This window comes from Procambarus clarkii, chromosome 1 (assembly GCF_040958095.1).
Source record: "Procambarus clarkii isolate CNS0578487 chromosome 1, FALCON_Pclarkii_2.0, whole genome shotgun sequence".
NCBI classification, from domain to species: domain Eukaryota; kingdom Metazoa; phylum Arthropoda; class Malacostraca; order Decapoda; family Cambaridae; genus Procambarus; species Procambarus clarkii.
The window spans coordinates 19,476,676-19,499,219 of record NC_091150.1 but is presented as its reverse complement, the minus strand read 5'-3'; the positions used below and the strand labels follow the sequence as shown (position 1 = coordinate 19,499,219).

At 48.2% G+C, this 22,544-nt stretch overlaps 1 protein-coding gene across 1 annotated transcript in view; it reads left to right on the top strand.

The window, feature by feature from the left end:
- Nucleotides 1-22,544, top strand: part of LOC123753965 (Inositol 1,4,5,-trisphosphate receptor) — a 402,759-nt gene that overhangs the window by 341,031 nt on the left and 39,184 nt on the right. The window contains 6 exon segments of the mRNA XM_069331935.1: nt 531-668; nt 3,994-4,186; nt 4,955-5,077; nt 13,334-13,506; nt 15,456-15,620; nt 21,958-22,144. Coding sequence (XP_069188036.1) covers nt 531-668; nt 3,994-4,186; nt 4,955-5,077; nt 13,334-13,506; nt 15,456-15,620; nt 21,958-22,144 — 979 coding nt within the window.

Genomic DNA, 22,544 nt, shown 5'->3' with positions numbered 1-22,544 from the left:
AAATTTTACTACAATGTACCTTTTAATAATCCTCAAATTATGCTACAATGTACCTGTTGATAATCCTCAAATTTTACTATAATGTACTTATTAATTTTTTTTCAAATTTTCTTACAATGTACTAGTTAATATCCTTCAAATTTTGCTACAAATTACCTACTTAGAATTGTGTGTTAGATTAAGGAGCTGCCCGAAATGCTATGCGTGTTAGTGGCTTTACAAGAATGTAAAAACATCAATGCTATGTACTCTCATAAACCCAATATACCTTCTTGTTTATAAATAAATAAATAAATAAATAAATAAACAAACATATTTAATATTTGATGGTAGTTAACATTCTAAAGATGATCCCATAAATTGAAATCTAAAGTGAATACAGGGTGTCAGTCAGAGACAGTTTTACATATGACTCTGTATTTTTTAATCAGAATGTTAACTTGGTATATAGTACAACAGCCTCTTGTGTTTAATGTGCCTTAAGTGTATTTTAGGAACATTTTAACTAAATACTGTTTTTGTTCTCCTAGGTTGGCCACAATATCTATATATTGTGCCATCAACTAGCAAAACATCATAAGGGCCTGGAAGAATTGCTCTCCAAAAGTGGTAATGAAAAGCTTGGTAAAGCACTTACTCATTACAGAGAGAATACTGCACAGATTGAGGTGAGTTGTGTGTCAAACCTTGAGAAAGTATTAAATATATTTGTGAAAACTGTACTCTATGCTACAGTACAGTTTTTTACTGTATTCCAGATCCCATTCGGTGCCTCGGTGTTATCGTACTGCTGGAAGTATCCATCCTCGCACATTTTTGCCTTTGGGGATTTGAATTTGCTTGTTTCAGTACTGTACCTCCTTAAAAATTCAAACCACTTTTCGTTGATGGGCTGACCTCTTTTGAGTGTGGGTTTGTCTCAGTTTGACTGCATTGTGAGGTTTCGGGTTCATACTGGGTGACTGACAATTCGCTTTGGGAGCTTGGCGTGAGTTCTGTTGAATCTGCACTTTTGACTGGCTGGAGGCAAGTTTTGCCTTTCAGGTGTTGTTGGAGCAGAACTTTTCTGAGGGGAGCCCCTACAGCTCCTTTGAGCTTATCAGGCTAATGTATTTTATATTAGACAGGGACATTAGCAATGGAGTTCAGACTTACCAGGGACCATGAGCCAGAACCTGGCCCCTTCAGAAAGGTTACAGAGAGCAATGGCCCTGGAAAACCCCCTTGTGGTTGGGGGTTTTCCTTATCTGCCATCGACTGGGGTTAGGCACCCAGAATGGTAGGCATAACAAAACAAACCCCACATGGTAAGAAACTAACAACAAAAATCAAACAGAGAGGTAGAACTCCCTTCAATCCCAAGGAAACACGCAAACAAGCAAACGTAACACACTACAGTCGCACCGCTCATTTGTGCAGCCCTCCCTCCCAGAGAGGGGGAGGGGAGGCCCCAGACCTCACCGCGCCGGCTGCATTGAACTTCAGTTCGTAAGCTCGTAGTTCGTAGTTCAGTTCGTAAGTTCGTAGCGCGCAGGACTCGTAATTCTGTGGCGCGGGTTCGATTCCCGCACGAGGCAGAAACAAATGGGCAAAAGTTTCTTTCACCCTGAATGCCCCTGTTACCTAGCAGTAAATAGGTACCTGGGAGTTAGTCAGCTGTCACGGGCTGCTTCCTGGGGGTGGAGGCCTGGTCGAGGATCGGGCCGCGGGGACACTAAAAGCCCCGAAATCATCTCAAGATAACCTCAAGATAACCTCAAGAAGCTAATGTCAACCGGGACAGACGCTTCTCTGGCCTCAGCTTCCTAGGCGGTGTTTGCCATCGTGGCTCTCACTGCCGTGTTTTGTGTTGTGTGATGGCCAGGTGTTCCTTATCAGTACCGAGGCTGCATGCGCTTAGGGGATTCCCTAAGCGCCCTATGAATACTGCCCCTGCGTGTCAGGGTTATCTTTCCTGGGGGTGTTTGGGACCCATTCCCATAGGGGTTCTTGCTGCTCGGCATTTGCCTCGCCCTTGGGGCCAGCTGGGGCTTGGGGCCCTTGTTTGGCCTTGGGTAAGGACTGGTTTCATGCTGGTTGAGGGCATCAAGGTGTTGCGCAACCTGCTACCTATGCAGCGACCAGTTCCTGTTGCCTCTGGAGACGGTGTACTTTTGCGGGGTTTTTCTTTTGTTTTATTTTCATTTGTCTGGTGGGGGTCTGCCTAGTGTGGCAATAGTTCCACTGGTAGTGTTTGGTGGCCCTCTGCTAGGCCCCCGTGGTTGTACACGTTGCAGGGGGTTTTCAGTGTTAGCATCTACCCCTTGTTAGATTTGGGTGTTAACCGGTTAGCGACATCTATCCCGGGCTTCCCATAGTAGTCAGCCTATGTGCCCTGGAAAACCCCTGTTGGGGTTTGGTGGACCAGTGGATGTGTCTTTTGGTTGGTTGCTGTGCCCTTATCTCAGGGTGGCAGTCGTCTCTTTTTTTACCTCCGTCATGCTGCCTGTTGGGTCATTGACACATTGACCCGGAGTCTTGCAAGATGTGTTCTCTGCTTGGTCTCCAGTACTCTTCTGATATCCTAACTGTTCAGAGTACTGGCAGCATCCACGTTGCAAGCTCGGTTTAGGTTGCTGCAACACGCTAGGTTGGTTTCCCATCCGGATGCCCCGGGTCCGCCCCGTTTTGGTTAGGTGTTGTTTGCTCCTTTCCCCTCCCTGTTACCGGCTCCTGACTGTCTGCAGGTTTCGGGGTCGAGGTGGGGTTTAGTTGGTGCCGAGACTCGGGCGGCTTCGGGGGCTGCCCCGTTCGGGGTTTGGGACGGAGGTTTTCGAGCCTGTTCCTCCTGCCGAGGCTTCTGGCCCTTTCTTTGCTGCCTTTCCCATAGACTCTCTCTTTTCTTTAAGGGCAGAGGGCGTGGAGGACGGCTTTGCCTCGGGGCCTCTGTTGCAGGTTCCAGAGTTTCTTACCATGTGGGGTTTGTTTTGTTATGCCTACCTTTCTGGGTGCCTAACCCCGGTCGATGGCAGATAAGGGAAACCCCGGGGGGCTTCCCAGGGCCATTACTCCCTGAAACCTCTTTGAAGGGGGCCAGGTTCTGGCTCACGTTCTGCTGCGCTTTCTGCCGTTTTCGGTAACATGTCTTGTTCTGATATTTGGGCGCAGCGTTTTTGGCAGTCGAACAATGTCCTGGCTGCATGCTACCTGGTCAGTGGTCCTGGGCCTCGTCAGGTCTGTGTTGCTTTGGGTCACTGGTTGCAGCCAGTTGTCTCGACTTCGAGTTGAGGAGTGAGGGCCGACTGCCTCCGGGTAAGTCCCTTTTGTTTTTGTTTTTGGGTAAGTAGCTCCGGGTAACTGAAGGGGCTTTCCTCTAGAAAACCAGCGTTGAGTGTAATGAAACACCATTTTCTGGGTGAGACCCAGAGACTCCCTGGCATCCCTCTTGCCCTCCACCTGGTCTGCATTTTTTTCGTGTGTTTTGACATCCAGTCTCAGAATTGAGGTGTGGGTAGCTGGCATAAGGTGTCTAGGGCTCCCCCTTTCCCCTCCCGGGAAGGGGGGAGCTGTGCAGACGGCAGCGCAGCATGTGGTGATGTCATGCTCGTTTGCTTGTTTTTATTTGGGGAGTTCTGTCCACTTGTTTGACTTTCACGTGTAGTTTAAACCAGAATAGGGATTTGTCTTGGAGCGCTTACCTTTCTGGGTGCCTGACCCAGTCGATAGCAGACATAGAATGTTCCATAACTACATGTGCATTTCTATAGGCCATTGCTCCTCATGCTTCTCTGAGGGGCCAGGTTCTGGCTCATGGTCCCTGGAAGGCCTAGAACTCCTTTCACACTGACTGATGCCAAAGTCTATGATATCCATATCAGTCTGGATAACTCTCGGGAGCCTCCAGGTCTCGCCCAGAAAATGGTGTTTCATTACATTCAGTGCTGTTTATTTGAGTATGCAAGATAATTGTAACTAATCATGACTTGTACAACTTTAATATTTTGTAATTTCCAGATTGTCCGAAGTGATCGCACAATGGAGCAGATTGTTTTCCCTATCCCAGAGATCTGCAATTACCTTACGAGAGAAACAAAACAGCGTGTTTACCAAACTGCTGAACGAGATGAACAAGGAACTAAAGTCACCGATTTCTTTGAGAAGTGTAATGATATGTTTATAGAAATGCAGTGGCAAAAAAAATTGAAAAGTAAGTGCAAAAATGATTCTCATATTATACCTAATAGAGATCTGTAGGGTAGTGGACTTGATAACCTTCATTATGTCTTGGAGAACACAAGTTTAAGAAAAACAAGTACCTATTTTCCCGATTGATGGGTCTTTCCTTATTTCACTCTCACGAACTTCTTACGTTTACATCCAGTACCTCTACATTTTCTTTTACATCACTGTTGATTTGATTTTTCACTTGTGTTTGTGCCCGTCATTATGTACGTTTGCCTTGTACTCTCAAATGCAATCCTCAACCGCTCTTCATGTCAGCAACTGGTTAGTGGAATCAAGGCTGTGTTTACCCGACATCATTGTTTATTTTCCTTGTTTATGGAGCCTTGGTGTGTGTTCCACAACACTTAGTTAATTCCAGGTTGTACCATCGAGGAACTACTCTGTGGCCCTCCAAGAAAGACAAAAATTCAGGGTACTGCAGTAATTCTTGTGTAACAAAGGGCATTGGAAGAAATATGATGATCTTAAGAGATGGAACTTAGAAAATTTTAAAATTTAAAATTACATAATTAATTATAAAGAAATCTAGAGTTTTCTTTGAAAATTAATTAAACGAGCAGCCGGGGGTTTTGGCACAAGCATCTGATGTTTCTTAATTATAGAGTTAAGCTAAATTATTACATATTAAAATTCTGTAACTGTTGATGAGGTGCTTTGTGTACTTTAAAAATACTTTTAAGTTTATAATTTTCAAGTAGCAAAAACATTAATCAAAATGTTTGTGTTGCAGGTCAAGCAGTATTGTCTACAATTAGTAACTATATGTCAATATGGAGCAGGTTACTCTTCTTGCTGGCATTAATGAACAACCTCATTGTTGCATTCTTCTATCCATATACTAGTCATTTGCCAAGTAAGTCCTACTCGTTTAATATTTTGTCTGACAAATTTTTCAAATGTCATAATATACCCAGTACTTATGATCTGCATAAAGTGTGTCATTATTAGTTAAGTATTCCTTTCTAAGTTATTATCATAATGATTGTCCATCCATTCATGGTACCTGGTTGATACCTGCTTGATGGGGTTCTGGGAGTTGTTCTACTCCTACTTGACTTGTAATTCTCTTACAATAAAAAACATCATGTAGGACCAACATCTTAGCACTGGAACAGCAGCAGCAGCAGCAACACTTTATTGCTTCATACAACCTTAAGAATGTGTAGTTCTCATGGGGACATGATGTGAAAACTTCTTGGCCTTCATTTGTTACCCAAAAATTAACTTAAATACCCACTTTCCATCATTCTGTGACCATACATTTGTCAACGTGATCAACCAATATTAATATACCTGTACAGTGGAACCTCGGTCTATGAATGCCCCAGAGTATGAATTTTTTGGTGTACGAAGTCAATTTCATCGTAAAACCTGACTTGGAGTACGAGTCGTTTGTTGATACAGTATTGTACTTGTATGAGTCAGGCAAGTTGGTTCTGCTGGGCACGGGGCGAGGCACGCTCAGTTTGCTAGTGTATCCTACCTAGTGACGACGGCACCTGAATTCTTTGTGAAGAATTTCACTGTTTTTCTGCTTTTCTAGGGGGAGACCCTACGGCTCCCCGTAGCTATCCAGGCTGATAAGGATACCCTAACTTTTGGCATCAGTCGATGTTTGGGAAGTTCTTTGCCTACTGGGGACCAAGAGCCAGAATCTGGCCCTCCTCAGAGAGGCACGAGGAGCAATGGCCTATAGAAATGCACAGGTGATTTTGGAGCATTCTGTATCTGCCATCGACCGGAACAGGCACCCAGAAAGCTAAGTGCCCCAAAACAAACCCCTACTCTGGTGAAAAACGATGAAAACAGACAAACAAGTGGACATAACTCCCCCAGATGAAAACAAGCAAACAAGCATGACGTCACATGAGCCGCGCAGTTCCTTCCTCCCCGGGAGGGGGAAGGGGGAGCCCCAGACCCCCATGCCGGCGATCCACACCCCTAGTTCTTCGGCTAATGGGATACGGCGAAGTCGTGTGGCTCCGGCTCCAGACTGTTGTGCTGTTCTGTCCTCTTTTTCAGTACTACTCTTATGGTGGCATGCGAGCTGGGAGTAATATTCCAAGGTACTCGGGCTGCATGTGCTGAGGGTCACCTTCCCTCAGTGCCCTGTAAGTACCGCCCCTGGCACTTGGGGTTATCTTCCACAAGTTACCTTGGGTCTACCTCTGTTGGTCTTTTGATGCTTGTCAATTGACTGCCCCGAGTGTTTTCTGGAGTTTCCAGCCCCTGTTTATCTTGGGGTAAGTGGTAGTTTCTGTGGGGAGCCCCTACGGTTCCCTGGAGCTTATCGGCTAATGTATGTTATGTTAGACCGGAACATTACCTATGGAGTTCAGACCTACCAGGGACCAGCGCCAGAACCTGGTCCCTTCAGAGAGGTTTCAGGGAACAATGGCCCTGGAAAACCCCATTATGGTTGGGGGTTTTCCTTATCTGCCATCGACCCGGGTTAGGCACCCAGAAAGGTAGATGTAACAAAACAAACCCCACATGGTAAGAAACTACAACAAAAAACCGAACAGAGAGGTAGAAACTCCCTACAATCCCAAAGAAAAAAGAAACGATCAAACAATCAATTTACTGCCGCGCCGGTCGTCCGCGCAGCCCTCCCAATGCCGGCTGCCTTCAGTTCGTAAGCTAGTGTCAACCAGGATAGACGCTTCTATGGCTTCAAATTCCTGGGCGGTGTTTGCCTCGTATGGCATTCTCTGCTGTTTTTGTGTGGTGTGTGGTGGCCAGGAGTACTTCATCAATGCCGGGGCTGCATGCACTTAGGGGGTTTCCTTCCCTAGGCGCCCTGTGAGTACTGCCCCTGCGTGTCAGGGTTATCTTCCATGGGACGTTCGGGAACCGCTCCCGTAGGGGTTCTTGCTGCTCGACATTTGCCTCCCCCTTGGGGTCAGCTGGGGCTTGGGGCCCTTGTTTGGCCTTGGGTAGGAAGTGGTATTGTGCTGGTTAGGGCGTCAAGGTGTTGCACAGCCTGCTACCTAAGCGGCGACCAGTTACTGTTGCCTCTTCGGACGGTGTACTTTTGCCGGGTTTTCTTTTGTTTTGTTTTTGTTTGCCTGGTGGAGGTTCTGCCTCATGGGTCTATAGTTCCCCTGGGGCCTTGTGTCGGTTGCTACATCACCGGCTTCCTCTTTGGGGTTTTCGGGATTCGGTGCCTTGGCGCCTTCCTGAGCCCTCGCTCGATGTGTTCACAGACATGTCATCTCTCGGCTGGGGCTTTGTGACCAGTGCTCACCAAGCAGGCCAGGGACGGTGGGTTCCATCCTTCCTTTGGGCTCACAGCACGGTTCGGGAGTTCGCGTCAGTCTGGTTCGCACTTCGGAGGGTTCGGGTTGCTCGGGGATCGACCATTCGGCTCCATTCAGACTGTTTTCCAGTGGTTCATTGCCTGAACCACGGGTGTTCTCTTCGGTCCTTGGCTCTTTGGGGTTGGTCCCTTCGAGTGGTTCGTCTGCTGGATTCTCGGGGTTTGGCTCTCCGTGCGGTTCATGTCCGGGGAGTGTCCAACGTTTTGGCGGACGGTCTGTCTCGCTTCCATCCTCTGTCCACGGAGTGGACGGTCGACGACGACTCGTTTCGTTGGATCTGCCAGACGTACGGTCTCCCAGATGTGGACCTCTTCGCATTGGCGTGGTCTCGGCGTCTCCCAATCTATGTGACGCCGTTTCCCCGACTGGCGTTCGGGGGAAAGGCATTCGCAGTGGATGCTTTTCGACAGGACTGATATAGGTGGGGTTACCTGTACCTCTTCTCCCCGGTCCAGCTGTTGCTTCGGGTTCTGGTTCAGTTGGAGACATTCCCAGGGAGAGTAGTCCTTGTGGCCCCTTGGTAGCCGGCCCAGCTTTGGTTTCCAGTGCTATTGGCTTGGTGCCCAAACCCAGGACGTTTTCCACGGCTCCGCTTCTTTCAGCAGGTCGGGCCGATCCGGTACGGGGCTGGTTCGACCTTCTCTTCTGCTCTTCGCGTCTGGTCTTTTTGACACGGGTGTATCATCAATTCTATGGTGATCAGGTGGCTTCGTTGATGGTGTCCCACCTGAGAGCTTCGTCTCGGCGACAGTATGAAGTTTCCTGGTGTTCTTTTCGCCATTTTCTGGCTCTTCGTAGGTTGTCTTTTCTTTCGGATTGGGTTGTCTTGTCCTTTCTTTCTTGGCTTTTTCAGGACCGTCATTTATGCCTAATACTGTCGCCTCATATCGTGCGGCGCTGGCCGAGCCGCTCAAGCTAGCTTTCGGGGTGGACGTCACATCCGCCCCGTTTCGTAAGCTTTCCTGTGCTATGTTTCACCTCCGGCCTGCTCATGCGCCTCCTGAGCCGTCCTGGTCCTTGGACAGGGTGTTCTCCTATCTTTCCTCTCCTCGGTTTGTGGTGGCCCCTTCGGTTCCGGATTGTTTTTCCAAGGCTTTGTTTTTGTTGGCATTGGCCTCTGGGGGCCGGGTAGGGGAGCTTCATGCTCTCCTCTGGCACAGGGGTTTCTGTTCTTTTGGTCCTGGGGGTTAGGTTTGTCCGTTTGCAGCCTTCTCCATCTTTTCTGGTGAAGAACGAGACGGCAGCTTTCCGGTGGGGTCCGTGGGTCATTGATGCTTGGTTGGTTCGGCCGGGAGTGCATCATGTGTTGTGTCCAGTTGCAGCACTTCGCCGTTACCTGCGCGCTTCAGCCGGGGTGGCTGGGGATGCGCTTTGGGTTGATCCGGTTTCCCTCGTTCCCTGTTCCAGGGCTCGGGTCTCCCAGGTTGTCCGCAGGGTTATTAAGTCTAGCCAACCTGCAGTCTATCCTCGCGCCCATGACGTTAGGAAGTTTGCGGCTTTGGCTGCCGTGTTTGGTAACATGTCTTGGACACATATTCGGGCGCGTTGATTTTGAAAGTCGAACAGGGTTCTGGCCGCCCGTTATTTGGTGAACGTCCCTGTTCCTTGGCGTTCTTGTGTTGCTTTGGGTCGCAGGTTGCAGCCAGTTGTCTCGACTTCGCGTTAAGGAGTTTGTGGCCGCCGCCTCCCGGGATAAGTCCCTATTTTCCTTCTCTTTGGGTATGTAGCTCCAGGGAGCCGTAGGGGCTCCCCACAGAAAACCAGCGTTAAATGTAATGAAACGCCATTTTCTGGATGAACCCCGGAGGCTCCCTGGCTACCCTCCCTCCCATCCGGTTGGCAGGGTTTTTCGCGTTGGTTGAAGCCTAGTTTCCGAACTGAAGGCAGCCGTCGTACTGAGGTCCAGGGTCCCCCCTTTTCCCCTCCCGGGGAGGGGAGGGCTGCGCGGACGACCGGCGCGGCCGGTAAATTGATTGTCTTTTTGTTTTCTTGGGATTGTAGGGAGTTTCTACCTCTCTGTTTTTCTTTGCTGTAGTTTCTTAACATGTGGGATTTGTTTTGTTACCCCTACCTTGCTAGGTGCCTAACCCCGGTCGATGGCAGATAAGAAAACCCCCCAACCATAATGGGGTTTTCCAGGGTCATTGCTCCCTGAAACCTCTCTGAAAGGGCCAGGTTCTGGCGCTGGTTCCTGGTAGGTCTGAACTCCATACCTAATGTCCCGGTCTAACATAACATACATTAGCCCGATAAGCTCCAGGGAGCCTCCGGGGCTCACCCAGAAAATGGTGTTTCATTACATTCAACGTTGGTTTTATTGCACTGGTAGGGGCACGGGGTACTACGCAGCTAGTTTTCACTTATTACAGTGGCCGGCTCTGTTCCTCCTGGATGTGTTATCCTCTTGCGGAGGTTTTCTTTTCCTATTTGTTTTGGCCTGGTAGGGGGGTCTGCCTTGTGTCTCCTTGTCCCTGTTTAGTTAGGGTGTTGACCTGTGTTCAGTGGTACCCCCTGCTTCGCCCCTGTGAGTGGATACGTCCCGGAGGTTCAGCTTTAGCGGTTTATTTGGTAGACTTGGGCACTGGTTAGCAGTACCCTGCCTGGGATTACCCAGTCTGGGGGCCCCTGGGAATCCCTGCAGGGTCATTTGGGTCCGATGGATGCGACCCCTGCGTCCCCTCTCGCTTTATGCGAGTTTGAGGGTTACTCTGTCTCCTTGTCTTGTGGCGACGCTCATTGTTTTTTGCCTCCGTCATGTTGCCTGTTGGGTCGATGACACCTTTGACCCTGAGTCCTGTGAGCTCCGTTGCTTATTTGTGACTCAATCTACTGATGAAATTACAGTATCCACTCGATTTAATGGCCTATAGAAACCCTCGTGTGGTTGGAAGCATTCTATGTCTGCCATCGACTGGGGTCAGGCACCCAGAAAAGTAAGCGTCCCAAAACAAACCCCTATTCTGGTGAAAATTGCGTCAAAAAGCCGAAAACCGGCGCGGGGGTCTGGGGCTCCCCCTTCACCCTACCGGGGAGGGGGGAGCTGCGCAGACAGCGGCGCGGCGACGTGTGACGTCACACTCGTTTACCCGTTTCTGTTTCTGGAGTTCTATCAACTTGTTCGGCTTTTTGTCGCAATTTTCACCAGAATAGGGGTTTGTTTTGGGACGCTTATTTTTCTGGGTGCCTGACCCATTCGATGGCAGACGTAGAATGCTTACAACCACACAGTGGTTTCTATAGGCAATTGCTCCTCATGCCTCTTCTGAGGGGGCCAGGTTCTGGTTCGTGGTCCCTGGTAGGCCCACAGAACTCCATACACATAACTGATGCCAAAGTTTAGCATATCAGCCTGGATAATACTGGGAAGCCTCTGGGTCTCACCCAGAAAATTGCATTTAATTACATTCAAAGCTGTTTTTTTTTTAGGACATATATTCTTCTACTTCATGTCGCAATCATGTTCTCCTCGTATTGGAATCCTACATGATAATTGGTCTTGGAAGCCACTGGGCCCGTGTGAGCTTCCGTGCTTTTGTGCTTGCGTCTCAAGGGTCTTGACGGTTCGGAAAGATATTCGATACTTCCCATATTATTAGAACGTCTGTTGTCTGCCGGTGAGGCTTACCTCCAGTCTCGTAAGATTCGTTGGTCCTCTTCCGTACTCCTTATTGTTTTTCGCTCCTGTATCTACTTATTTTATAATTACATCTCTCCGTACTGTCTCGACATTGCTATTAATCGTTCTATACACTTTGTAGGCACCTCCTCGAATGACAGGTGGTGCAGCTCGGTATTCAGGCGCATGAGCTGAGTGTGCTTGTTTTGTTTCTGGGCTGTGTAAACATGTGTTGGTGTTCCACATCCTTCTTGCGGGTTATACGTTGCTCTCACTCATCTTCTCTCCAGTTATACTCCCCTAGATACTGGGAAAGTTCTGGATTTTATATACAAGGTTATCACCTAGTTATTTTCTCTGCTTACGGGTGTGGGGTGGTGCCGCCTCCACCTTTACGCTGCGCCTCTTCTCCTCCTCCTGTTCATGTCGCTTTGGACATAATCCACTAGCGATGCTCCAAGATTATTACAAGGCTCAGCTGTGTCGTGACACGGTAGTGTCTACACTCTACCGGTGAGAATATATGGTCTAGTGACACTGTGAGCCACGCGCTGGTTCTCAGTTTTTGGATGAGTGTTGAGTGTTGTTTGTAGTGTGTTGCTTGGCCACTTTGCGTGCATCTTGATGTGCCCTTACTATGTGCTTCTATCAAGGCTATCTAGACGCACATTCATTGCCTCAGTCACTGCTTTTTGGACACTCCGTCCTTGACCATCGTTCAGTGCCTGGCTGCACTCTTATATATCATTACTTGATCGTGTACATTCCATTACCACTTGTTTCCTTGGTCTTATTCGTTCATCATCTTGATTATGCTCTCTTGGCTCTAGCTACCAGAGCTTGGGCTATATTTAAGGTCTTTTCATTGCATGTTTCTGTATTTCCTACCTCTATTCTACACATTGTTGTGTCTCTTGGTATGCGCTTATTGGCTATAATAGTGATGGTGCTAGGTTGTATTGTGATCGTGTTCAGTTCTTGCGATTGGACAGCCCCACTGTTCAGTTATAGAACTGAGATCTTTCATCTTCTTGTATGTCACTACCAGCTTCTGTGTTGCAATGTCTGCTGGTAGCTGTAGGTTCCAATTAACCACTCCTGCCCCCTAAAGTTCCTATTCATTGGGACAAGGGGTGCTCGGGTTACGGCCCTGGCTACGGCCTTTTCCATTGTCCTTGCTGTTTGTGGGGTCTGTGGTTCGGCTCTTTCAGCAAGCAGCGGATTCTCATTGTCATCCGTTATTGGTCTAGCCAGCCTGCGGTCTATCCTCGTGCCCACGACGTGAGTCGGTTTGCTGCTTTGGCTGCTGTTTTCAGCAACATGTCTATGGCTGACATTTGGGCGAGGATATTTTGGAGGTTGAACAAGGTTCTGGCTGTCCATTATTTGGTTAACGTTCCTGGGCCTGGGCATTCATGTGTGTCTTTCGGTCGCAGGTTGCAGCCAGTTGTCTAGCCTTTGAGTTGAGGAGCGTGTGGCAGCCACTTCCCGGTTATGTCCCTCTTTTCCTTATCTTTGGTTATGTAGCTCCTGGGAGCCGGAGGGGCTCCTCCATAGAAAACCAGCGTCAAATGTAATGAAACACCATTTTCTGGGTGAACCCAGAGGCTTTCTGGCACCCTTCCTCCCTCCGGTTGGTGTTTTTTTGCATTATTTTGATGCTTAGCCTCCGAACTGGAGTTGCTGGGTAGCCAGCGTGTGGAGTCCGGGACTCCTCCCTCCCCTTCCCGGGAAGAGGAGGGTTGTGCGGACAAGCGGCGAGGTGTGACGTTTGCTTGTTTCCTTGGGATTTGAGGGAGTTGAGTAGGTTGGGTTTTCAGTTGCAATTTTCTTACAATGTAGGGGTCTGTTTTATTATGTCTACCTTTCTGGGTACCAACCCCTGTCGATGGCGGATAAGGAAAATCCCCAACCACAGGGGGGTTTTCCATGTTCATTACTCCCTGTGCCTCTCTGAGGGGGCCAGGTTCTGGCTCATGGTCCCTGGTAAGGTAATCTCCATTGACTAATGCTCTGGTCTAATTTATCGCATATTAACCCAATAGCTCCGTGGAGCCTCCAGGGCTCGCTCAGAAAATGGCGTTTCATTACATTCAACGCTGGTTTTATTATGCTACATATCATTCTGTTACTCTGACTCTTGCTTTAATTTAATTGAGTCTTGTATTTTCAGATGTCAATGGTCATGTGAATGGCCTCCTTTGGGTGGTTCTTCTGATTGCTCTTGCCATTGTTGTTAGTTTCCAACGACGAATCTTCATGTATCTTCTGGGGTCCATATCCATAGTGCGCCTCATATTCTCTGTAGGACCAGAACCCACACTCTGGCTCCTGGGTAGTGCTAATGTAAGTTGTTGACAGTTAGTTTTGTATCTTGGTTACCAAGACAGTGTAACTAATATTTATTATATTTCTGTCTCGTGTGTTGATCACTTTGTTTTGTTAGTGTATAACATTAACTCTAAAGGTGTTATTTGTATAACATAAAAGTGTATAACACTATAGTGAATAACATTATAGTGTATAGTGCTATAGTGTATAATGCTATAGTGTATAATGCTATAGCGTATATGGCTGTAGCATATAGTGCTATATTGTATAATGCTATAGTGTATAAAGCTATTGTGTATAACACTATAGTGTATAAGGCTATAGTGTATAATGCTATAGTGTATAACATTAAAGTGTATAACATAGTATATAACATTATAGTGTTTAACATTAAAGTTAAAGGAGTTAAAACACAACTAACCCTGTATATCTCACAAGACCAACAGGCACAAAACTGGAGTGACAACGAAGCGCTTAATAATGTACAGAATCTAGGAGCTATCACTCAGACCAATGGGAAAAATGAAAGAAATTTAAAGTGCTTGTACACCAATGCCAAAAGCCTGGTGAATAAATTTGATGCATTGTGTGCATATGCTGAGGCCAAGACTCCAGACATCATTGGCATAAGTGAAACATGGGGATGAGAGGGCATTATTGAAGGGAAATTCCTCCTCTCAGGGTATCATCCACCATTCAGAAAGGACAGAACAGCAAGGTGGTATATTGCTTTATGTGAAGGAGGATCTGAATGTAACCACCAATGAGGAACTGAAGACCATGGGATCCTCAGTGTGTATGGTGCAGTATAATAGCTCAATATGGTACCATACTGACAGTGGGAGTATCCTTCAGGGCTGATGCAGCAGCAGCAGCAGCAGCAGAGGAGAGTTGCTGATCTGCATAATTTGATCAATGCGGCGTCACAGTGGACAGTACTGGTGGGGTTACTTGTATCTCTTCTTCCCGGTTCAGCTGTTGCTCCAGGTCCTAGCTCCCTTGGATATTTACCAGGGAAGCGTAGTCATCTTGGCCTCTTGGTGGCCGGCCCAGCCTTAGTTTCAGGCGCTGCTTGCTCCAAACCCAAAGGTTTTCCTGCAGCTCCGCCTCTTTTAGCAGATTTGTCCGGTCCATTACGTGGCTGGTTCGATCTTCTCTTCGAGTCTGGTATTTTTGGTATTTTTGGCTCGCATCTGGTATTTTTGACTCGAGTCTATCACCATCTGTATGGTGATTAGGTGGCTTCATTAATGGTGGTGCCGAAGGGGCTCCTCCCAGAAAACCAGTGTCGAATGAAATGAAATGTAATTTTCTGGGTGAGACCCAGAGGCTTCCCGGCATCCCTCCATCCCTCTGGTCGGCATTTTCTTCGCATGTTTTGACATCCAGCCTCAGAACTGATGTGTGGGTAGCAGGCGTGAGGGGTCTGGGGCTTCCCCTTTTCCCTTGCTGGGGAGGGGGGAGCTGCGCAGATGGCAGCGCAGCATGTGGTGATGTCATGCTCATTTGCTCGTTTTCATTTGGGGAATTCTGTCCACTCGTTTGACTTTCAGTAGTAGTTTCAACCAGAATAGGGGTTTGTTTTGGGATGCTTACATTTCTGGGTGCCTGACCTGGTCAATGGCAGACATAAAATGCTCCATAACCTCAGGTGCATTTCTATAGGCCATTGCTCCTCGTGCCTCTCTGAGGGGGCCAGGTTCTGGCTGTTGGTCCCTGGTAGGTCTAGAACTCTATTCATATTGACTGATGCCAAAGTTTACTATACCCATACCAGCCTGGATAGCTCCGGGGAGCCTCCGGGTCTCATCTAGAAAATGGAGTTTCATTACATTCAATGCTGGATTTTGAATACCCAAATAGTGGGTGTTTCTGATTAGGCAGCATATAATATATTGCTTTATAATTTAAATTATTATGTGTGTTATAATCCGCTTTAAAATAATGAATTAAACATTTTGCAGGTGTTAATTAAAGGCATCCATCTTGTGAGTTTGATGGGTAATAAAGGAACATTTGCCAAGAGATTAGAGCAGCAGGTAACAGATAGTGAGCTCCTCTACCATGTCATCTACCTGGTATTCTGCGTCCTCGGCCTTTCTGTTCACCCCTTCTGTTACTCAGTTCTGGTAAGTGAGTTCTTTATATAGTTTTGTTTTTGTTTAGAGATATTCTGACAAGGATTTGAAGATTTCTTCACCTCTGATCAGTTTGTATTTATTAACCAAGTTTAGATCCTTTTCTGGAAGAGCTTTGGGTGGGTCCCTGAAGTCATCTTGCTGAGATGGCTTCCCTCCCACTACTTAATCACATCAGTAGTAAGAGATTGACCTACTGGGTACTACTTGGCCCCACCCTCATGAAGACTGAGGAAGCAGGGAATTATTCCCATTATTCACACCAAGAAAGCATCCAGAAAGTTAGCAGAACATTGCAAACAGCGGCAAGATTGTTGTAAAATGAAGTCCCAAAACAGCCATTCAATTCTGCAACTGATTCATTCTAATCCCCTAGTAATTACCTAAGTGTAGTTACAGGATGAGAGCTGTGTTCATGGTGTCCTGTCTTCCCAGTACAGTACTCTTTGTCATATAACGCTTTGAAACTATTGACGGTTTCGGCCTCGACCACCTTCACACTTAAGTTTGGTCTACCTACCTAAAAATTAAGTGCTTGGGTGATGTGACCTAGTACTTGGGAGCCATCTTAGCAAGATTGCTTCAGGGAGTCACAGAGGCTCATCTAGAAAGAGGTATTTAATTACAGTCAATGCTGGTTTTCTGTGGGTTTTCCCGTCAGCTCCCTGGAGCTATTGGACTGATATTAGCTATAATAGTCTAGGTATTTATTCACATGGAGTTCTTCCAACCAGGAACCACGAGCCAGAACCTGCCTTCCTCAGAGAGGCGCAGGAAGCAATGGCCTATGAAAACTTCACTCTTTGAAAGTATATTCATGTTTGCCACCGACCAGGGTAAGGCACCCAGAAAGGTACGTGCCCCAAAACAGACCCAACTGGTGGAATATTGGTAGTCAGCAGCAGAGGAGGAGGAGGGTGAATCACACCAACTAGGAAAGGACTCAAGGCCGCGGACTGAACCAAGGTCGAAGCGACCAACACCCCCAAGTCACAGTCCGTAAAATCCAAAGGACTCCTTTTTCTTGGGGGGTGCTCTTGGGGCCCTGTTCGGTCTTGGATTGCAATTTTCTACCAGTAGGAGTCTGTTTTGGGGTGCCTACCTTTCTGGGTGCCTAACCCTGATCAATGAGGGTTTTGGAGTTGGGAGCGGGGTTTAGTTGGGGATGAGACTCGGGCGGCTGAGAATTGCCCTATTTGATGCGGGGACAGAGGCCTTTGAGCCTAATCCTCCCACCGAGGCTTCTGGGTCTTATCAGCAGACCCCCCCTTCTTTGATCCCTTTCCCATGAACTCTGCCTTTTCTTCAAGGGGTGGAGGGCGTGGAGATGGCTCTGCCCCGGAGCCTGGATTTGAGGCTTCCTGGCCTGGGGGAAGTCAGGTTGGGACGCTCGGGCCTCGTTTGATCCTGCCTCGGCTTTACTGTTGCAAACCTGAGGGATGTTGCAAACCTGGTTTGGGGTTTTCGTATCCTCCTTCCCCATATGAGTTTGATATGGGTTCAGATTACCATCCCAAGTGTTTGTTTCTGGGTTTCTTTGGGTTTTGAAGCTTTGTCTTTCCGGAAGTTTTTCAACTTTCGGATTTCCCCTGTGGAGGTTCGGGAAGCCTATGGTGCCTCCTGAACCTGCGAGACCCAGACTTTGCCTCTGTGATGGACCCGGTCTCTTGTGAGTTCGGTTCCTCTTTCCCAAATTGGATGCATTATGAGGTTCCATCATCTTTCTGGCTTGCAGACTGCCCTTTCTTTTTGTGTGGGCCGAAAAGAAACCTTTTGTTGTACCCGCATCCTTTTTGGCGGGAGCTTACTACAGTATTCCAGGTTTACATGGGAGGGGGCGCTTTTGAGTACCTCAATGAATGGCCTTTATGCCCCTGTGCTTCCGCGTGAGGTTGGCTTACTCCAGTTACATGCTTAGGTCCCCTCCCTTTCGGCTGTCTTGGTTGCGGAGGATCTTCGCCCACGCGGGCATCTGGCCTCGGTCCTGTGCTTCTTTTCCCTTCTCGAGCTGTCCTTGGACTGGCTTGTGGAAGATGTGAAGACATTGAGTGCTGGGCTATCGTCTGGGGCATTGGCCTCGGCTGGTAGGGTGTCGGCAGCGTTGCTGAAATTGTGCGCGCCTATTCTCCGGGAGGCGGTTTCTCTGTTTTTTGCCTCTCACCTCGCGTGGCAGCAGCTCATCCTCGCTTTCGCTACTGATTTGGCTTGGGACCTGGCTCGAAAGTTTTCATCTCCTTTTTGTCCATTATTGTTCTCGGGCAAGGTTTTTTCTCAGTTTTTGCAGGCGGCTTCTGCTAGTTACCATCCTCTTTCTGATTTGTTGATGATCTGGGGTGGGCGTTCTCACACTTCCCAGAAAGTTCGTGCCAGGATTCAGGCTTCTGCAGGTCGAGGGGGGCCATTGGTGTCAACTTTTGTGCCAGTGCCTCGAGCTGTCTTCAACTGGTCTGTGCGGTGGTCGCTCTGCACGTATGTCGGCTTCTCGAAAGAGGTGCCGACGCTTTCGTGGCTTGCCCTGTTGATGGGGCGATGGGGAAATGCTGGCTCTGTTTTCCCACATTTGGTTCCACGATTTGTGGGCATTTCAGGTCGTGTCTTCCCGCCTGTGGTGGCATTAGGAGGCTCCTCTTCCTCTTGGGGCATCGGGGCTGGTGGGGCAGGCTTCTTCCCATTCACTCCATTGTGTCATCTAGTAGTGGGTGTGCTTGGGTGTGGTCGAAACGACTTCATTCCTCAAATGGGCTTCTTGCTTGTTTCCGGTGCCAAAACAGGACTGTGTGGATCTTCGATTCATTCTGGACTTGTCCCATCTGCACCGCTGGATTCCTTCCTCCCCCTCTCTGATGACCACTCTGTCTCTGGTCTGGCTTCTCTTGGAGTCGGGTTCATGGATGGTGTCCCTGAACATCCAGAATGCGTATTGGCATGACCCCATTCATCTGGGGTTCAGAGACTTTTTAGGTTTTGTGGCGGGGCAGCAGACTTACGGATTTCGTTGCCTTCCCTTCAGGCTGAATCTGGCAACTCGCGTTTTCATGCTTGTCCATACGGTTTATATCAGGGGTGTGTCCAACATCCTGGCAGATGGCCTGTCTTGATTCATTCCACTGTCCACGGAATGGACGGTCGATGCTGACTTCTTCAGTTGGCTTTGCCGGACGTTCGGGCCCCCCGGGAGATGGACCTCTTTGTGTCGGTGTGGTCAAGGCATCTCCTGGTATATGTGGCACCCTTCCCTGACTGCAAAGCCATCGCGGTCAGCACTTTTGAGCAGGACTGGTCGAAGTGGGGGTACCTATACCTCTTCTTCCCGGTCCAGCTGTTGCTTTGGGTTCTGGCTCAGCTGGAGTTCTATTGGAGGAGGGTTCTCCTTCTGGCCCCATGGTGGTTGGCCCAGCCTTGGTTTTAGTCACTGCTTGCTCGTTGTTCGAATTCGGGGCATTTTCCATGGCTCCGCCATGGAAAGGGATAGGGATAAAGGGTAGGGATACCTGATCAACCAGGCTGTGACTCATACGTCAGGCTACGAGCAGCCGCGTCTAACAGCCTGGTTGATCAGTCCAGCAACCAGGAGGCCTGGTCGACGACCGGGCCGCGGGGACACTAAGCCCCGGAAGCACCTCAAGGTAGCCGCCTCTTGCAGCAGATTGGGGGGATAAGGTACCTTGCTGGTTCAATCTACTCTTCCTCTCTTCGCGTCTGATATTTTTGACAAATGTGTATCACCACTTATTATGGTAATCAGGTAGCTTCTTTCATGGTGTCCCACCTGCATTCTTCCTCTTGGTGACAGTATGAAGTCTCTTGGTGTTCTTTTCTGGGGGGAGCCCCTACGGCTCCCCGGAGCTATCCATGGCTGATATGGATACCCTAACTATTTTGCATCAGTCGATGTGGGTGGAGTTCTAGGCCTACCGGGGACCACGAGCCAGAACCTGGCCCCCTCAGAGAGGCACGGGGAGCAATGGCCCATAGAAATGCACATGTCTGCGCGCCGCATGTCTGCGCAGCTCCCCCCTCCCCGGGAGGGGGAAGGGGGAGCCCCATACCCCCGCGCCGGCGATCCCCGCCCCAGTTCTGAGGCTGGATATCAAAACCGTGAAAAACCCGCCGACCGGAGGGCGGGAGGTGCCGGGGAGCCTCCGGGACTCACCCAGAAAATGGCGTTTCATTACATTCAACACTGGTTTTTTGCCACTTCTTTTCCCTTCGTGGCTTGCATTCTGTTTCTGTTTGTGTTGTTTTGCCTTTCCTTTCTTGGCCGTTCCATAAGTTTTCTCGTGCATATTTCCACCTCTGGCCTGCTCAGGCACTGCCTTAGCCGTTCTGGTCTTTGGATCGGGTGCTCTCTTTTTCTCCCTTCTCGTCTGTTTGTTGTGGCCCATTCAGTCCAAGATTGTTTTCAGAAGGCTTTGTTTTTGTTGGCTTTGGCCTCTAGAGGTCGGGTCGGTGAGCTTCATGCTCTCCTCTGGCACAGTGGTGTCTGCTCTTTCGGTCCTGGTGGATTTTTTGTTTGCTTGCAGCCGTCTCCTTCTTTTCTGGCGAAGAATGAGACAGTGGGCTTCTGGAGGAGTCTGTGGATTACTGATGCTTGGTTGATTTGGCTGGGGGTGCATCATGTTTTGTGTCTGGTTGCAGCTCTTCGTGTTTACTTGAGCGCCACGGTCTCCGTGGCGAGGGACGCTCTTTGGGTTGACCCGGTTTTCCCTTCTTCCCTTTTCCAGGGCGTGGGTTTCCCAGGTTGTCTGCAAGATTATTCAGTCCAACCAGTCTGCAGTCTATCCCCATGTCCACAACGTTCATAAGTTTGTGGCTTTGGCTGCTGTTTTTGGTAATATGTCTTAGGCTGGAATTTGGGCATTGGGCTTTTGGAGGTCGAACAGGGTCCTGGTTGCACTGTACCTAGTTAATGTTCCTGGCCCTTCTCGGGCATGTGTAGCCTTTGGTCAGAGGTTTTTCGTGTTTTTGATATCCAACCTCAGAACTGGGGGTTGGGTAGCTGGTGTGGGAGGTACCCCCCCCCCCTATTCCTCCTCCCAGGGAGGGGGGAAGTGCGTAGACAGCGGCACGTCAGCTGTGGTGATGTCATGCTTGTTTGTTTGTTTTCTGATTGGGAGTTCTTCCTGCTCATTAGGCTTTCGGTTAGCAATTTTTCACCAGCTGTAGTTAGTTTTGGGACTCCTACTTTTCTGAGTGTCTGACTTGGTAGATGACAGATATAGACTGCTTCCAACCTCATGAGGGTGTCTATAGGCTATTGCTCCTCATGCCTTCCTGAGGGGACAGGTTTTGGTGCTGGTTCCCAGTAAGCGTAGAACTCCATCAATTGACTGTTGCCAGGGTCTACACATCTACATACAGTATACACATCAGCCCAGTATACCTCCTGGGAACCTCCAGGTCTCACCCAGAAAATGGTATTTCATTACATTCAATGCTGGATTTTTACTTATCTTTGGGTATCTAGCTGCATTGAGCCGGTAGGGCTCCCCACAGAAAACCAGCGTTGAATATAATGAAACGGCATTTTCTGGGTAGAGCCCCTGAGGCTCCCCTGGCACCCTCCCTCCCTCTCTCCCTCCAGTCGGCATTTTTCTCTTCTGTTTGCTCAGTCTCGGAACGGGTGGGCAAGCAGCCAGCTCGCGCGTGCGAGGCCTCTCTCTCCGCCTCCAGATGAGGAAGGGGGGGGGGGTGAGTGGCGTATTGGTTTGATGATGATTTCCTTGTTACCTTGTTTTTCTTGTGGGAGTTCTTGGGCTCTGTTAGGTGTTGGGTTGCAATTTTCTACCAGTTCGGGTCTGTTTAGGGGCGCCTAGCTTTCTAGGTGCCTAACCCCAGTCGATGGCAGACATGATTATACTCTCAAAGAGTGCAGTTTTCACAGGCCATTGTTCCCTGTGCCTTTCTGAGGGAGCCAGTATCTGGCTTATGGTTCCCAGTAGGCAGAACTCCATGTGACTGAAGCCCCTGACAAATATAGCTAATATCAGTTTGATAGCTCCAGGGAGCCTCTGGGGCTCACCTAGAAAATGGCGTTTCATTTCATACAATGCTGGTTTTTTGTTTAAACACAGAGGGTGCAGCAGCCACTCTATCAACAACTCAGTAGTACAAACACATGTGCATTCCTAGCAATAAGTGCAGAGACGAGAGCATGCCAAAGACACATTTTCTTAGGTTCTTCATATTTGCAGTCGAGTACCTTACTTGTCCTTGAATGGAGTAAGCAGGATTGTGGTGATAATTCTATGAAAATATTAATAGATAAATTAATTTTTAATAAATTCTAATAGTATTTGGATACATTATTTATTCTATTTTTATGCAGCTGTTTGATGTGGTGTATAGAGAAGAAACATTGTTAAATGTGATGAGATCAGTAACACGCAATGGCTGGTCCATCGTCTTGACAGCAGCACTGGCCCTCATATTGGTATACATGTTCTCCATCATTGGTTACATGTTCTTCAGGAATGATTTTGTCGTGGATGTTACTGACAACGATATCGATTGGGGCAAGTATTTTTCCCATACACACAACTTTATTGTACTTTTCACAATTAGCATCTTATTCTTATGTCTTTTTGTTTATTAATAAGATATTTCCAGTAGGAAGAATAACTTAAGTTCCTCAGTTTTATTGACAAACCTTTAAGTAATTATGTAGTCTTTAAATGAAGTTGCCTGTTGAAATTGAACCATATTGCTCCTAGTGGATGTTACTTACAGTAAATATATTTGTATGTGAGTGTCTTTGACTGTGTTGATGTGACATCGGGTAGGTGGAATTTTATCAGATGTACAGTAGTACACAAATATGTAACGATCCAAACTGGATTAAAAGAAAGACACTTTAAATTCCTGCACGCTTTCCAGTTGGTGGTAAAAACCTGAGATTGTGTGTCAAAAAGGCAT